Consider the following 12,993-nt stretch of genomic DNA (forward strand, 5'->3'; position numbering starts at 1 on the left):
TTAAACTACCAAAGAGCTGAGAATTCTTTGCTACAGGAAAAAGGGAGAAAATATTTCTATTCCTTAAAACAGTAAATGAGTTAAAGATACGTGTATTGCAAACTGACATCTCCTGTTGCATTGTGTGTATGCACCTGACACTTCTCCAAGTCAGGCTGAACTTACAAAGATGGATTTAATGTTAAAAACAGAATAATTGCTTTGGTTTTGTTTTTACTCAAAATAATGGCTTCATTTTAATTACTCTAAAGATAGTGTAGTTAGAACTACCAGCTTTGAAATGTGGGAAAAAGGGAACTTTATTGCTCAGTAGTTTCAGAACTATGTTGAAGATCTCTAAAGGTCCTTTCCAACCCCCCTACCATTCTATGATTCTATAATCTGAGGTTATCCAATATGTTGTCTTGATAAATATTTGGAGTGGCCAACACATGACGTACACTTACAGATACAAGGTAAATTCTGTGCACTCAGGATTTAAGCTGACTTCATTAGCGTATGAGATTGATTTACCACATTTGTAGCTATATTTAGGACATGGTAATTACACATTTAGAGCACATGTAAATGCATGTTCTTAAGGTTTTTTTCCTTCTGTGGCCCTTTAGATAGGTGCTTAGAGTATTTACATCTTGTCCCTCTCATTCTTTTGATCACTGATTGCTTAGACTCTGTGGGGAAAGCTTCTTGCACAGTAAAGATCTGTTCCTGATTATCTGCATACTGATAGAAATACTAAACAACTGTGGAGCTGCTCTTGAGGCTCTGAGAGATTTCAAAGCAAAATAATGTAGCTGATGCTTTTCTGCAGAGTGTTGGATCATACGTGGCAGGCTTTTCACTTGTATCTGTTCCATTTGCAATGAGCACTACTTCCTGTTAGATACTGGGAATACCAGTGTGTCTTCTAGTCACGTTTCCTAGAAGCAGGGTGTTAGTTTTAAGCTTTAATATATTGGAAGACGTGTCTTGCTTTTCCAGGAACCGATGAGTCCCCGGAACCGCTGCCAATCCCAACATTTTTGTTGGGATACGATTATGATTTTCTGGTGCTGTCTCCGTTTGCGTTGCCATATTGGGAGAGGCTGATGCTGGAACCTTACGGATCTCAGAGAGATGTTGCGTACGTTGTGGTGTGCCCTGAGAACGAGGCTCTGCTGAACGGAGCAAAAAGCTTCTTTAGGGATCTGACTGCAATATACGAGGTATGTTATTCGTGGTGGTTAGCAGGGAAATGGCTTTTTGAGAGACTCGTTCTAATACATACTCATAACTACTTACCAGCCTTGTCTCAGGTGATAGAAACGCTTGCACAGAATGTTATCACGTGCTAGAAGGGATTTTAGGAATGAGCACTTGGAAGGTAAGGGTTGTTCATGCTGCTCACCACTCCTTTTAGTGATAGCTGTTTGGGGAGTCTTTATCTGATAAACGCCACTCAGTGGTAAGACTCTGTATTGCCACTTCAATTGTTTTAGCTGCATTGCATAAATTAAATGCATGTTGTTACCTGGATTGTGATTAAGGTTAGAGTAGGTGATGTATCAACCTGCATGTTTTCTTGCATTTAGGAAAACATGAAAATAAACCATAAAATCACTATATGGTATTTTGTGCTGGTGTCAAAATGCTACTTTGGAATATCATATCTAAACTATGAGTTCTCTGTGTATATATTCTCCTTTGGGTGATATTTAACAACTTGTAAGGCTTAAAGTTTGTTATCTTGCATCTTCTATTTTACCTTATTTGCAGTCATGCAGGCTTGGTCAACACAGACCTATCTGTAAGTTATTGCCTGATGGGATCATGAGAGTTGGACCTACTGCTTCAAAGAAACTTTCTGAGAAGTTGGTCACAGAATGGTTCTCACAGACAGCTAATGCCAACAACGAAGCTTTTTCCAAACTCAAGCTGTATGCTCAAGTTTGCAGATATGAGCTGGGTATGACTTTTTTTTAGTGTTTCTTATTCATACAGTTACCACTTACTCCATTCCAGTGGAGAGGGAATCATTACTTTGGTTCAAGTCTTATTGTTTGTTGCAGTGTTCTAGCTTGAAACTTGGGAGGAGAAAAAACAAATGCAAACCCCTCATATATTTAGATATGTGCCAGAATAACTTCTCAACAGCTAGCAGTATCTTTAGGGAATGACAGTGTTGCTGCCTGACAGGGACTTTGGTTATCTTTTTGCTTTAGTGACTTAAATTGTGAAGCAGTGATTTCTGTCAATTCAACATGACTGGGAAAAAAAGAAGTTTTCTGGATATTAACAAAGTTTCTATGCTTTTTATTTTTTTTTCTTCTGTTTTTAGGTCCTTATCTTGCTTCTCAGCCTTTGGACAATTCTTTACTTTCCCAAACAAATCTGGTCCCTCCCTCCAGCCAGCCAGCCTCTGCTCTGCCCCCAGTGACAGCTAACACTGGAAATCCCAACACTCCATCCTCTGCTCCTGCGGCTCCCACCAGTAGCACTATTACAGTGACATCAAACAGTGCCATGTCTTCTGCAGCTACTACAGCTAATTCAACGTTGACTACCACTGCCCCATCGTCCTCTTCTGCCAATCTAGGCAGTGGGATGCCAACAAACAAGCCTTCTTCGTTCCCACCTTTCAGCAGTATGAACAATACCACTTCTGCCTCCCTGCCTGCTCAGGCTGCAACAGTCCAAAATGGGCAAACAGGAGGACAGCAGCAACAGCCAACACTGCAAACAGCAGGGATCTCTGGAGACACTACTTCAGCACCTGCACAGCCCCATCCAGAGGTTTCTGAAAGGTAATGAACTTTCTTTGTCAGACCTTCTTTGGCCAAAAAACCCCTCAGCTCAACTAATGTGAACCTATTGGTGCTACTCTTGTGCTCTCATTAAAAATCCAGCATTTCTTTTCTAGTCACCAAGCTGCTTTTCAGGGAGAATGTGAGGCTGATCATGGCAGAGCTGAACTTTTTGGTTCCAGTGTTAGCTGCTGTTCTATTTGCATTTCAGTGTCTGCTGTGGTATAACAAAAATAAATGCTGTCTTTTTACTTCTCTCTCTAAAGAGAAAAGATTTACCAAAGATTTCACTTCTGCATTTTAAAGGTGATGAGAGGGATAGATACTGACATCATCTTAAAGTTCCTCATTCTGTTATCAAAATTATAGTACTAAAGACAGCTCTTACTGAGGCACTGACCTTGTAGGTGTTCTTGTTCCCCAGGTAAAGCAATGGGACTGTGTGCTGTTGAGCTTCTGTAATAAAGCAAGCTGAAGAAAAGAAAAATAATACTGAGTTGCTAACAGTATTTTTCTTTGATCTTTGTACCTGAGCTTGTTTCTTGCACTAGAGTTGGCTCAGGACTCTTTCACATGAATTTTTTATCTTAGTTTTAAAGTAAAATCAAATCATTATGAAACTGCTTTTTGTAACTGGTTTTGAAATTTCCTTTCCAGCACTATGGATCGTGATAAAGTTGGAGTCCCTACAGATGGAGATTCACATGCTATCACCTATCCACCTGCAATTGTAGTTTACATAATTGATCCTTTTACATATGAAAAAAAGGATGAGAGCAGTAGCTCATCTAGTTTATGGACACTTGGACTTCTGCGCTGCTTTCTAGAGATGGTTCAGGTTCTTCCTCCTAACATCAAGAATATAATTTCTGTGCAGGTGAGCCAACATTTATAGAACCATGCTGAACAAAGTAGCTTTGACAGTGTTTTGGAGGTGATAACACCCTCAAGGTGAAAGTTTCATTTGCTTTATAAACATTACCTACAGTTCTACAGCTGGTAAATCACCAAGATGATAGTTTATAGAGTAGTTTGGGTATTATTAACCAAAGCTAAATCCTGTGGTAGCTTCCAAACTCACTAGTTTTACCTCAGTGGAAATGTAGCAGCCTGCTGCAATAATGAGGGAAGCACAGGAAAGCTGCTTGTCCCATCACTGCAGTGTCTGCTGCCAGCCAGACCCTGCTGGGCTTTAGACTGTGCTCCTTCCTGACAGCCGTCCAACTGTGATGTTGTCAGCAGCTGCAAAACTAGTTAACAGAGGATACCTTTTTGGATGAATCATTAGGATTCTCTTCTAAACAAATTCTTTTTTTCCTCTGAAGAAAATTTCAATGAGAATAAATGCTTGAAGTCCCACATAGCTTTGGAAAAAGTGGCAGGAGGTATCCAAGGACCAGAGAAATTAGATTGCAAAGTAAAATTGTAAAAGCACTCTACCCAAATACTATCTCAGAAGCTGTTTAATGATGAAACACTAATTACTTTCTTTCCCCTCTGTAATCTGTTCTAGATTGTCCCATGTCAGTACCTTCTGCAACCTGTGAAACATGAAGATCGTCAGATTTACACTCAGCATTTAAAATCTCTGGCATTTTCAGCTTTTACTCAGTGTCGGAGACCTCTTCCCACTTCCACCAACGTGAAAACCTTAACTGGCTTTGGCCCAGGTTTAGCCATGGAAACTGCTCTTAGGAGCCCTGATGTGAGTGATGTTTATGTGATTGTGTGAATATGCAGATCAGAGACATGTCCTTGTTCTGTTAAGTCACTGGCATCTTTCACGTTAACTACAGTTAATTAGGAATAATTGCTTCCTGAAACTTCACTGTCTATTCTGTTATCTTTATAGAGACCTGAGTGCATTCGACTATACACCCCTCCATTTATACTGGCTCCTGTAAAGGACAAGCAAACAGAACTAGGAGAAACTTTTGGAGAAGCTGGCCAGAAGTATAACGTGCTTTTTGTAGGCTACTGTCTGTCTCACGATCAAAGATGGCTTCTTGCATCCTGTACAGATCTCTATGGAGAACAGTTAGAAACTTGTATCATTAATATTGACGTCCCAAACAGGTAAGAACAGAAGCATGAAGTTAATTTTTAGCCTGCATATCTTCTTTCATTCCCCTGAAGAATCAGTTTTTGTTTATGGTGCTGTAAGAACAGCTCTGGCTTAGTTGGACCGTGTTAATTCTGTAGACTCAGTGTTGCAAAATTAACTAAAGCAAATGGATCTTTTCCATATTCTGTGGATACTGTTTTGTGTTTCAGTGTTTCTTGTTTGGTTTTGTACGTGTGTTCGTATTTACTGCCCCCCCTTGCTGCCTTTTGATGTCAGTCTTAGAATATGGTTTAAAAAAAAAAGCCTAAACCAACCAAAGCTGCAGTGATGCACTACAGTGGTAACATCCTTGTGCCATGTGAACGTTCAGGTTAATACAAATAAGAAGTGCCAAATGTGGGTAAAAACTTGCTACAGCTTCTAGCTTGATTTTCTCATCTTCCTTAATTCTAGAGCTCGCAGGAAAAAGGGCTCTGCCCGCAGACTTGGTCTTCAGAAGCTCTGGGAATGGTGCTTGGGACTTGTGCAGATGAGCTCTTTGCCATGGAGAGTTGTCATAGGCCGTTTAGGAAGAATAGGACATGGGGAATTAAAAGGTAATGTCAGCATTTTTTTAGAGTCTTTAAAACTTGACTTGAAGCTTTCATTTTTCAGTAAGAGAAAGTGTCTGCCTCTGTTTCTGGAAGAAAACCTAATTAATTTTAGAGTTCCTTTGCGTATTTGAAACTGAACACAGGTGGAGTTTGCACTGCACCCTTGCATGTAAAACAAGCATCTGCAGCGAGCACTGTTCTTCTAGACAAACCTGTGTCCTTTATATCCCCAGACTGGAGTTGTTTGCTGAGCCGCCGCAACCTTCAGTCCCTCAGTAAGAGACTAAAAGACATGTGCAGAATGTGTGGCATCTCTGCTGCAGACTCTCCCAGCATTCTCAGTGCTTGTTTGGTGGCAATGGAACCACAGGGGTCCTTCATTATTATGCCAGGTATTTGAGAAACTCCCTCTTTATTTGTTTTTTCTTTTTGGCAAGGGGGCTCATAACTCAGATTTGGCAAAACTAAGGAAATGCTTGATTTATCTTCCAAAGATTCTGTGTCGACCGGCTCTGTGTTTGGACGCAGCACCACTTTAAACATGCAGACGTCTCAGCTGAATACCCCCCAGGACACCTCCTGCACTCACATCCTTGTGTTCCCCACGTCTGCATCTGTGCAAGTAGCGTCGTCAACTTACACCACTGAAAACTTGGATCTGGCCTTTAACACAAATAATGGTTAGTAGATTGGATTTTTTTCTTCTTTTAAAAACAAACCAATCAAACAGCCCCTTGTCACTCTCTGCAATAAGACTGTTGATTGTCACGACCCTCAAGATTTATATGGAAAAAAAAAATCACTTAATTTGAGAATGTGTTGTCATATCCTGTAGAAAGTCACTGGTCTTGTTCTTTTTCAAGATGGAGCAGATGGAATGGGAATCTTTGACTTGTTAGACACTGGAGATGACCTTGATCCTGATATTATAAATATTCTTCCTGCATCCCCTACTGGATCCCCTGTACATTCTCCAGGGTCCCACTACCCCCATGGAGGTGATATGGGCAAGGTAACTACAAAATGGTTTTTTCTCCATCTGCTTGTTTCCTTTTGTGGAATGAGAAGTTCCTGTGACATGTTTTAAATTGATTGGGTATTGGATTGTCTTTGCCAGATTCCTGTAATACTTTGCTATTTCGAAATCCTTTGTGTTTGGAAAGCTACTGATAATTTGTATCAAGTTTGTGCTCTCCTAATATTAAACCATTGCCTGTTGTTTTACAGGGTCAAGGTACAGATCGATTGCTTTCAACAGAATCTCACGATGAAGTAACAAATATACTGCAGCAGCCATTGGCCCTTGGTTATTTTGTGTCAACTGCCAAAGCAGGTCCATTGCCTGACTGGTTTTGGTCAGCGTGTCCTCAAGCACAAAATCAGTGTCCCTTGTTTCTTAAGGTACTATAACTTCTGCAGGCTGTACAGCCATCTTCCTGGACAGTCTGTCATAGAGAACTGTGCAGGGATCTGAATTGTGAGAACTATTATGTTTAAAACAAAATTGGTGCATGTCTCTTGGAATATAACTGCTTTTGTTTCAGGAGCAGTCAGCATTTAAGTTTTTGAACCTTGGCTTTTTGTGTTCCCTTTTTTGAAGGGAAGAAAAATGATTAATGGGAGCAGCAAGTGCTCTGAAGGTTTCTGCTCTTCTGATGGTTTCTTCACAGTAGTCTGGATTCCTTTCTTTTTCTGGCTTTGTGCTATGGTATTTTGTAAGAATAGGACGAGTTTCTAGACAGATCTTTGGTTAACGCTTGACTCCCACAGGGACCTGTGGTAGAGAGGGAAGTACACAAGTGTAATATCATTTACACTGGGTGAAAAAAACATCAGAATCTCTTTATGTATTGCACAAAGCATAAAAGCTGGCTTTCTTATATTGGCTGTTGCCAAATCCTACCTGTTTTATCATCTGTCTGGCCACTGTTTGATCCTATTATTGTTTTATGGCACAATCAAGATGTGCTTGGCACCTTTAAGACAATACATTTAGTATACAGAGAAACTTTCTGTATTAACATTAGGCACTTATGACTTAAATTAGTATCTCTCATACTATGTTTTATTTTCTAATGATATAGATAATATCATCTCTGGCCTTATTTGTTTCTGGATTAGTGGTTCCTTTTGGCCTAAGCTCAGTTGTGGCTTTGATGTAAGGTATTTTTTTGAATAGATGATTTATTATTTACCCTAAGAAACTCTATATGTGGAACATAAATAGCTCAATCTCATGAAAAGCAACTGAACTGCCAAGTCTATATGTTACTAGACATCTTGGGCCACTCTAGTTGCTTTTCTAATGATCACTTAATACAGCAAGGGGATTGAAAAGAATCCTGAAAAATAATCCTACTAGCACAGTGATTTGGGGAGAGATCTATGTCCTATGCCTTTATATTCTGATACTTCCTGAACTTGTTGATGACCTAAGGATAAGATTTGTTTTGGTTTGTGTGGCAGAAGGTGATAGCAAGGTGTAGGTCAACAATACAGAGGGAAGAAGATACGCTGTGGTTCACTCAGACAGTAACTGCTGTCATCTTCCTTCTTTTCTTAGGCCTCTTTGCACCTCCACGTGCCTTCAGTGCAATCAGACGAGCTACTCCACAGTAAACACTCCCATCCACTTGATTCTAATCAAACTTCTGATGTGCTCAGGTATTTATGATTGATCACTTGCAAAAACTACTCTGCATTTCATTTTTAATGGTGCTGCAGTAAAGCAACATGTTTGTTTATTTTTCTTGCTGTTATTTTTGTGTGTTGCCGATACCCTTAGCACATCACAGAGACAACATCAATTCCTGTGCTTTGAGTGGTTAACAAATGGCTTTATCACAGAACAGTGCATTCAAAATGAACATCCCTAAGCCCTTTTTTAACTAATCAGTGTTAATGAGAACTGCAAATATTTGAAAGACAATGAATTCCTCAAACTAGAAGAGAGTTTGAGGTGTAACACGGGAGATAGTGCACAGAAGAGTGGAAGGTAGAGTTAAACCAGAATCCTGTGTGTCACTCTTATGGAAATACTGAAATATTGAAGTGCAGGGGTCTACATTCATGTAGGCATAGGACATTTGTCAAGAAAACCTCTCTCTCTTCTGTAATATGAGCCTCTTAATTAAGCATAAACAATTAAAATGACAGTTTCCACTGGGAGGGGGTGGGGGAAGCTCAGCTTTGACCTGCTTGTAATGATTCTGAAAGCATATTATTTCAGAAAATTGGCAAGCTTATTTTATGTTATTTCAATGCTGAGGAAAGTGGATTACAGTAAATTAGAACCATAACACACTGGTGAGAAAATCTGTTGGCTTGACGGAAGCTTGTTTGCCTTTCAGGTTTGTTCTGGAACAGTACAATGCACTCTCCTGGCTAACCTGTGATCCTGCAACCCAGGACAGACGGTCATGTCTCCCAATTCATTTTGTGGTGCTGAATCAGTTGTATAACTTTATCCTGAATATGCTGTGATCTTCATCTGAATTTTGCAAGACAAAAATGAGGAAAAGGGATATTTCACTGCAGGACTAAGTTATAATTCTTCTCGGTGCGATTTGTTTGTGATGGGGTATGAATCTTGTTACTTCCAGCAAATATTGTTTTGACTTGAGAGGGGCACCTCTTGCCCTACTGTCTTTGAGTCATTGACTATGGGGGACGCTTTAGAATGATGATCAGAAAGTGTATTATAACATTTTTAGTAGCAAAATTAACCATTTTTCCCCAGCCACAGTATTTGTGAAGAGTAATGAGCCATAGTACCCAGTCATGGTTAATGAATATTAAAAGCATGGAGATGAGAAGAATCATGAGGAACAATAAGTTTCAACCTATGGCTTCAGAACATCAAGATGTTCTTGTATTGGATTATAGTATCTAGTATTCAAAAATGCCTGCATCTCTTATTTATTGTAAGTTTTTAAATGTATAAATTGTCTTATATTTCTTAACCTCTTTTATAAAAATTTTCCTAGAAGGTTTATACTGCCTTCTTGCTTTAAAGCAATTGGTCTAAAATATATGTAATCGTCTTAATTAAAAGTTGCAGTAGGTTGCTTTTAGAGTATTATTTTTTTGTAAGGGGTGGGTGGGGACAGTAAATTTGTATTGTCTTGATGTACAGTTTAATGGGGATAGAGGGGTTAATGTCCATACCATTGTGTGTGGGGGATTTACAGCTAAGCTGTAGTTGCAGAGTACATGTACAGTAATGAAGTTCACTGTGTTTATATAAATTGAAAAGGTACCGGGTCTTACAGCATTTTATATCACACCTTTACAGAGTAACAATGGCAATATATAAGTGATATTGTAGGTGGTTTAACTTGTAGTGAGAATAAAACGAATAAACTCTTCAACTGAAGTTTGTGTTATGGTTCAGGGCTGTGGCTAGATTCTCAGACCTATTTCCAGTAGACAAGTTTTGATATTACAAGAATATCTGTCGTGCATTGTTGTGACTTGGATATTCTTGGCAGCGTGGTGCCCGCGCTCTTCTCTTCCACGTTTGCAATTAAAACATGAATTCAAGGTGGAAGATACAGAAAACTCTGATCTTATCCAAAGTCTCCTGTAAGGCTGAAATTTAGCCCAGCTCTAACCATTTTACAAATGCAAAAATAGTCAATCTTGACTTTAAGATTGATGTGTGTTTAACTAAAATGTGGTGTATATAGATTCTCAGTGAATTCTGGTATTCAGATTTTTATTCCACTAGTGAAAAAAAAAGACCCAACAGCACGAAACCCTGAACGTTTTCCTTTTCCATGTATTTTTGGCACTGTGGTGAAGGTCCCAAGTATCGGTGTTTGGCCTTCCCCATATCCTTGTTTCAGGCTCTGGCTGGGGCATGTGCCAAGGAGGCTTAAGCCCTCCCTAAGGAAGGGACCGACAAATCACAAGACTGGTAATCGTCCCCCTTTTAACTGCAGTCACCATTTTTTCTCAGTAGTTTCCTTCCTTTCTCCTAGCACATGCCAAATGTCTGATGCTGCTCTAACATAGCCCCTACGGGTGCTGAAGAGCAACTGCATATGCTTTTTCTGGGTTCCTCATCTGACTGCCAGATTGAAAACTTAACTCCTGCAGCGCTCACGTGAGCTTGTTGTGAAAACCCACGTCCTGGGTCTTAATACTGTCTGTCTCGCTGGTTTAAGCCTTTTAAAGGAGCAAGTTTTAAGATCCATTTGTGCACCCGCTGTGAATCCTCTACAAGGAAGAACTCGCTTGCATTTACAAAACTTCCTGTGTTAATGAAAAATCATGTTTCGTAAATGCAAAATAACCTGCCTGCGATCATTTGTCATATAAACAGTCTCCTTGAGTCATGTATATACGATATTAGCAACTTTTTTGGTTTTGTATAAAGAAGTTGTACAATTGGTGATGAAAATTTTTTGGTCATTTCTTCAAAATAACATGAGTGCAATCAGAAGTTAGCGTATTTTGATAAACAGAGCTAAAAACTGGGTCTGTCCATTACTTTATCTTGGTAACGGTCACACACCACACACGATTGTCTTACAGAAGGTTGTTTTCTCATTTGGCTGAGATTTTTGAAGTGGAAAAGTGCTCCTAAAACTGGAATTTTCAAAGCATATGTCCTCTGTTTTTTTATTTTTTTTTTTTTTAAAGAAAAGCTTTGTTGCTAAGTGGTTGTTTTTAACCCTGGCTCAGTTAGCCAGGTTCCAAGGTCTGGGTTTTGGTGTGGCTTTCTTTGTGTTAAATCTGACTTGTATTCATAAAGGTAAGTGTATCAGCTGCCTGAACTTTGGTGTAACTGGATTCTGTCACCTGGCCCACAGCCTTCCCTGTGAAACTCTCCCAACTGTGAAAGCTGCCTGTTTCCCATTCCCCTGCCCCAGCGCAGTTGAAGTACATGATAATATTGTAACCACTAGAAAAGATGAAGAGGGCTATTTCTGGAGTGATAGTCACAGCCGGCAATGTACATATCAAACTTGCCAGCACCATGGAGCCAGCTACTACATTGGCCATATTTTTGTTAGCTACTTCCATTGAACTATATCAAGTGCACATAATAGCTGATTTATAAATAAAACTCACAGTCCAGAAACTTGGGTTCTTTAGCAAGTACAAGCTTACATATTGGAAAATTTCAGCTATAGCTTCTCAAAATGGTCTTACAAGAAAACACTGTTCCTGGCAGTGCTCTGTTCAGTAGCTGTGGAGGTTTACCTCCTCTTAAGTATCCAGTGAAAGAAGAAGCTGAGATCCTTCTGTTAGATTAAAAATCTCTATTTTGACATTGCTATTACTGTATTTAAGCCATTGAGTCATCTTTGACTCACTACTTATTTGCATTAGATTTCTGCAAAAACCTGTTGCTAGACCAGCAGGCCACCCATTGTACTTGCAAACAACCTTTACCTTTTAAAGTAGCTGTAACATTTAGGCCTTTCTAACATTGCCTGAAATAATCAAAGAGAAATGAATTTATATTTAAATCCTCAGCTATGTTCTTACTTAGCTGTCAGTTACGGCGCAGATTATTGTATTTCTATATTTACCTCTGATGGTAATTTTAACTTCATGTGTTGCTATGAAGACTAGCAGATGTCTTTAGTCAAGCACTATTTGTTAATACTGTAATATCAAAACATGTTGCATTATTTTAAAGCTTTCAAAAAAAATATGAGTAAAATGTTTTAAAAAATGCTATTGCACCATATAATTTGCTGCACAACAGTATGGCACAGCATATCAGTCTGTTTTGATAGCAATGCTGCATCGATGATGTTTTGATCTGGGTTTGACAATTTGTTAATTAGGTGACATTGTACGACGCTATTGTCTTGATAACCTCCAGCTCGGGAAGGTTGGGTTGGGGTTGTTTTGGTCGTTTGGGTTTTTTTTCTTTGTTTTTTTTTAGTAAAGGACCCAGGACTTTTGCTTCTTACTTAAACTTTTTTTGTTGGTTATGGTTTGTGGGTGTACTTCTTTTCAGTCGAGTAAAGCTTAATTTACAGTAAAACTGGATTTGGGACCTACCACAATCCTCAGGGTCACCTTTTCAGGACGTTACTAATCTAGCTTTAGGCTTGTTTTGCTTTTTTTCCGCATAAACTGGATGTGAGGAGCTGGCCGAGCCAGTGCCTTGGGACGACACCAGCCTGTGGCCGCGGGACTGGACGTGCCACCTCTGCCCTCCCTCCTGCGCTCCTGGAGCCCTGCGAGGGACCCGTTCCACCTTCCCCTGCCACCCTTGGGCCACACCGTCGTCGTCGTCTTTTACCATGACCTAAAAAAAGAAAGTGACGACATGAGAGAAGCGATTAAAGGAACAAACACTATTGCTGCCGAATGCCATAAACACTGAGTTGTACAAATTGTGATTGAGGAAATGAAAAGGAGAAAAAAAAAAAGGTTTATACTTTTTAAAAAAAAAGATTTCAAATGGAATAAATTATTCATGAAGCCTTGATTGTGGGGTCGGGTCCCTCATTCCGCGCGGGAGCGGGCCCGGGGCGGGCTGAGGCCGCCGCCTTCCCCTGACGCCACTTCCCGCCCTCGCAACGCC

At 39.8% G+C, this 12,993-nt stretch overlaps 1 protein-coding gene across 1 annotated transcript in view; it reads left to right on the forward strand.

The window, feature by feature from the left end:
- Nucleotides 1–12,981, forward strand: part of MED13 (mediator complex subunit 13) — a 56,334-nt gene extending 43,353 nt beyond the window's left edge. Inside the window, exons 18-30 of the mRNA XM_010207908.2 lie at nucleotides 982–1,205; nucleotides 1,756–1,945; nucleotides 2,318–2,783; nucleotides 3,441–3,660; nucleotides 4,297–4,488; nucleotides 4,636–4,859; nucleotides 5,302–5,444; nucleotides 5,675–5,833; nucleotides 5,936–6,121; nucleotides 6,305–6,453; nucleotides 6,669–6,842; nucleotides 8,005–8,105; nucleotides 8,792–12,981. Coding sequence (XP_010206210.2) covers nucleotides 982–1,205; nucleotides 1,756–1,945; nucleotides 2,318–2,783; nucleotides 3,441–3,660; nucleotides 4,297–4,488; nucleotides 4,636–4,859; nucleotides 5,302–5,444; nucleotides 5,675–5,833; nucleotides 5,936–6,121; nucleotides 6,305–6,453; nucleotides 6,669–6,842; nucleotides 8,005–8,105; nucleotides 8,792–8,924 — 2,561 coding nt within the window. The 3' untranslated portion in view covers nucleotides 8,925–12,981. The remainder of the gene's footprint in view (nucleotides 1–981; nucleotides 1,206–1,755; nucleotides 1,946–2,317; nucleotides 2,784–3,440; nucleotides 3,661–4,296; nucleotides 4,489–4,635; nucleotides 4,860–5,301; nucleotides 5,445–5,674; nucleotides 5,834–5,935; nucleotides 6,122–6,304; nucleotides 6,454–6,668; nucleotides 6,843–8,004; nucleotides 8,106–8,791) is intronic.
- Nucleotides 12,982–12,993: the final 12 nt, after the last annotated feature.

Source organism: Colius striatus, chromosome 20 (assembly GCF_028858725.1).
Source record: "Colius striatus isolate bColStr4 chromosome 20, bColStr4.1.hap1, whole genome shotgun sequence".
NCBI lineage: Eukaryota > Metazoa > Chordata > Aves > Coliiformes > Coliidae > Colius > Colius striatus.